General features: G+C 35.1%; 1 protein-coding gene across 1 annotated transcript; it reads right to left on the reverse strand.

Annotated features, from left to right (window-relative positions):
- Positions 1 to 310: 310 nt before the first annotated feature.
- LOC132546653 (carbohydrate sulfotransferase 5-like) lies at positions 311 to 3,993 on the reverse strand. Its single transcript, XM_060210374.1, has 4 exons — positions 3,921 to 3,993; positions 2,777 to 2,917; positions 2,020 to 2,206; positions 311 to 1,313 (listed from the first exon to the last, which is right to left on the reverse strand). Exons 1-4 carry the CDS (start codon positions 3,991 to 3,993, stop codon positions 311 to 313), a joined length of 1,404 nt encoding a protein of 467 aa, XP_060066357.1.
- Positions 3,994 to 4,371: the final 378 nt, after the last annotated feature.

Consider the following 4,371-nt stretch of genomic DNA (forward strand, 5'->3'; position numbering starts at 1 on the left):
AGGTTGGTAGTTCTAATATAGTGTATTTTTCATTGTCCGGGTAAGCATTGTTTAAAGGAAGGGGGATAACTCGAAAATTTATGAAGTAATTCTGCAGGTTGTTAATTTCAAGAAAACTATAAATTGGTTGGTAAAAAAACAAGTAAGTGACATCTTTCAAATTGAATAATTTTTAGTATAAAAACGCTTATGAATATTTACATATGATAAATAGATTATTCACAGTCATAATTTTACGAGCGTGTCTCTGTGTATACCTGGGTGTGTATACATACATGATGCAACTAAATTCAATTCAATTCAATTCAGTTCAATTCAATAGATTTGTACAATACCTGTCAGTATAAGCGGTACTGTATCGGTCACTCTGCTTTAAATCTTCTAACTCTAATTTCGATTTAAAAGCACGTGCGCCCATTCTACCGTATAGATCACTACATAAGTCATCAATCAGCGTGACGTCACTGTATGGTATATTATGACGCCAGCCACGCGATATGTGTAAGGAATTAGCTTTGAAAACATTGTATCCTGTTTTGATGTTCTCGCGTTCACTCGCTTCCATTTCCTCAAGTGATGTCAGCAGATTTTCCATCTTTTCATTTTGAATGCTCGTTGAAATCAGCGACATTTCTGTTGTGTAATTGACGTTATGTGTACTATTTCGTGTCGCTTTCATCTTTCCTTTCGCGAATGACTCAATCCATTCTTCTGTTTTAGAATTAAACGGCAACAACATATCTCTGTAAATTTTACGTAAAACACTCTCTGGTTTTTCAGCAAGGCATTCGTATCGTAAAGGAAAAACCCGATCTGGGTACGAATCCAGCAGGGCTTCAGCTTCGTCAATATCACGTGACATTCGGTGACACAGTTGTTTTGTATTTGGGACAAATCCCTCAGAGCTGATTTCACCCAAACTTCGCCGGGATTGTAAAATTGCTCTTGGGTCACGTATTAAATGAATCACTTTTAAATGTTTGATATTTTTAAAGATATCTTTTGCTAGTTGGAACGATATACGAATAGATTTGACTATCCGTTGTGCTGAAGACCGACATTTGTTTTCAAGATATGAAATGCATTTTGATCTGGTTTTGGACATGCGCTCGATAGTTTTCTGTTTTAATTTTCCATTTCTATGTTTCTTTAGTATGGGGAAGCAATTTTCAAGTCTTTTATGATCAGCAAGCTGTTCAAATTTCGAGAAAGAGTGAAGCACTTCATCAGGCAGCGAGTCTAATTTGCATTCAAATATATCTTTCAGAATTGAGATCGCCGTTCCCGGTTGCTGAAGCGGATTGGAAATCATACTGAAAATAAAAAAGAAAGTTAAACAAAAGTGGTTCTTACAAATAATGGTTGATATGAACAATGGTTGATTTCAGTCATCTTGCTTTGTCGCGTTGGCAGGTGCGCAGCGCGACAGTGAGACTAATCCACGTGCCAACGCGATAGTGCGCCGACTCGACCATGCAACAAAACTCTACGCGCAAAATCGACAAGGCGGCAAAAAGGTCGCGTTGGCGAAACAAATTTTGTCACATAGTCGCGTTAATTTTGTCACATTGTCGCCCCTGCCAACGCGACAAAGCGAACGGACCGAGATCTGTCACTTAACATACTTGTATGTTAAGTGACATACTTCGATGTTAAGTTTCGTCTTTTAAAAAGTGTTGGAAGTGGAAATGCGCCAAACGAAAAACAAATTGATGGAAAGGAAATAGGGAAAAGGGACATTTTTTTTTAACTGAAAAAGCTTCTCTTTATTTTTAGAGTTTTCAACTTTTTTGTCATTTCGCTTTAGCTGGTTTTATCTAAACCGTTTATTGCAGATAATATGATGTAATAATTATTTTGTGTAGATCGTAAATGATATTTTTGTCCAGTAATATTCAATATACATCGAGTTAAAATTCAAACAACATCTGAATCATCAACCAAAACCGTGACGGAAAAACGCTTTATGCTAACGATCAAAATATATAATAAAAACCATCATTTTTTACTTTTACTTACCTACATCTATTAGTTCTTTTGCAAACCTTATCCGGTGTTATATATCCTTTTTTGTAAATTTCCCAGAACGGCTCGAAGCTGTAGAAGGTATTAGTATATCCCTGTTGTAATGACTCGGCTACGAAAGAAGATCCGCTTCTCATATAGGTCAGAATTAAAATCTTTGTAACTGGAGTATATTTATCATCTAAATAAATAAAATAGATGTGTTAGCTACATCACGTTATAAAAGATAACGAGTTTGAATTTATATTCATTACGTAATATTTACTTGTATTTCTACAATTAAGTCTTGATTGAAAAAAAACCTTAAAATTGATATATATGATTTGCACGTGAACCTTTTGGAATTTTTGAAAATTCCATAAATTTTTAGGTTGTTTATAAGACACAAACAACATTTGATAATTTAAAAATTTTGTTTTATAGTATGTTTAATGATAATTATCAAAGTTCAAATTCAAGCACCTCGTGCCAACGGCTTTCTAAGTATGTAAGACGAAACAGAGAAGTAAAGAGTGGCACTTATAGGTTTGTAATTTCATTGACTCTCCAGTGGTGTCGTAGTAGGACCGTAAGGAATGAATGTTAGATTTGTAATAAGGAGTAGTGAAAAATAGCTTGCCCCGACTGAGATTCGAACTAGGAACCTTTCTGTCTTGTCACTATACAGCTGGGCTATAAAGAAAAATCCTACTCGCTAGCGTATACTTCAACTTTTACAGAAAGCTAATTTATTTATGCACATTATACTTACTTATTTTTGTGATGCCCGTCTGATGCTCGTTAGGGACACCGATAGTTTCGTTATAGCCTTGGAGTGTGTACGTCATCTCTGCCATCTTGTCCTCCATCGCTTCCGACCAAATGTCTGTCGAACGTCGTGTTGAACTTAACCCTACAGACCAAGAAATGTCACTCTTTATATGATAAGTAACTTCATCTATTTACATGTGTTATAAAACACAAATTCGTGGACTCGAGAGTTTTATTTTCGATGTTTGTATATAACATTAATAGTGACAAGGAAGTATATCATGACGCCTTAAGTCAAAATTCCGGGACTATGGAACCGAGGCTATTAAACCAGAGTTCTAAGCATAGCTTACTAAAAATCTTATCCAATTTAGTGAGAGAAGAAGAAGAAAAACGATAGAGAAAAGAAAGAAAGGAAATGGGTCTATGACAGCTGACTTAAGCCCAAAGTAATTCTTTCTGGAGCCCTATGATGGTACAGACACAAGGTAACACAATTTAAGATGACGATATCACGAAATGTTAACAATATTAAAAAAAAACCCGTAGTGTTTGCTAGAATATTATCAAAATGGGATGTAAAACTCGGAGGACTGTCCGAAAGAAATTAAATTAAGCATTTGATACAGCACATACAGCTGTGTCCTTCTTCTCTGATTCTATGTTAATTAGAAGAATGAAAAAACACACACTTTATCGACTGCCTTTCCTTAACAGGACCAACAGCTCAATGGCAAAATTAAATACTAATAATTTTAAATTGTGGTTCTGATGATGGCAATCAGTTGGAATTTCATATCAACCTGGAAATAACAACACTTGGTCAGGACATTTTCTTTCACAATGACGGACGAAACACAATGGCTATAGGTCATCCTGACCCTACGGGACAGGTGACTTCAAAATACAGATTAAGAAAGTGATGTATTTTGGATTTAAATTAATCTGTCTTACCCCAAAAAGAGGTTAGAACTTGGTTAACTTCTATGATCAAATCACTTGGACCGACATGTTAATTTCCAGTTTTCATTTTATTTACTTTCCTTTAAGCCGAATTCACACAGAAAGCCACAGTTAGCAATGTCCGAACTAATCTACCTGATAACATAGTAAGTATACTTACATCAGATAATAGATTTACTTACATAATCCAATCACAGACAGGATCAATACAATCGATATTTTCTTCCGATGACAAAATTTGCTGATGAACCTCATGGCATAGAACGACGTATTTGACCACGAGTCCCGTGCGAGTAAGCCAAGCCGTTGTATGGGAGTATATACATCCACATGGTATCAAATGAAATTTCACATCCGTCAAAGTCTTTTAAAATTTCTAGATACCTCTCATATAACTTGTCTTGCTTTTTTTACCTTTTTAAAGATAAACGTGAATTTTTATGACTGAGTGAAAATGTGTGTCGTAGTTTTCACAATATTTTAATTGTAAACAAAATAGAGCGACAGTCTACAAATTCGTTCTAGATTATGACTGTGAACAAAAATGTGACGTAACAGGTCAAGTTGATAGCGCTATCTTATCAAGTTCTCATACACATTTACAATTATAGACACTTATGATGTACTTCACGT

Source organism: Ylistrum balloti, unplaced genomic scaffold (assembly GCF_031769215.1).
Source record: "Ylistrum balloti isolate Yb309-2 unplaced genomic scaffold, AGI_CSIRO_Ybal_v1 Utg369900, whole genome shotgun sequence".
NCBI lineage: Eukaryota > Metazoa > Mollusca > Bivalvia > Pectinida > Pectinidae > Ylistrum > Ylistrum balloti.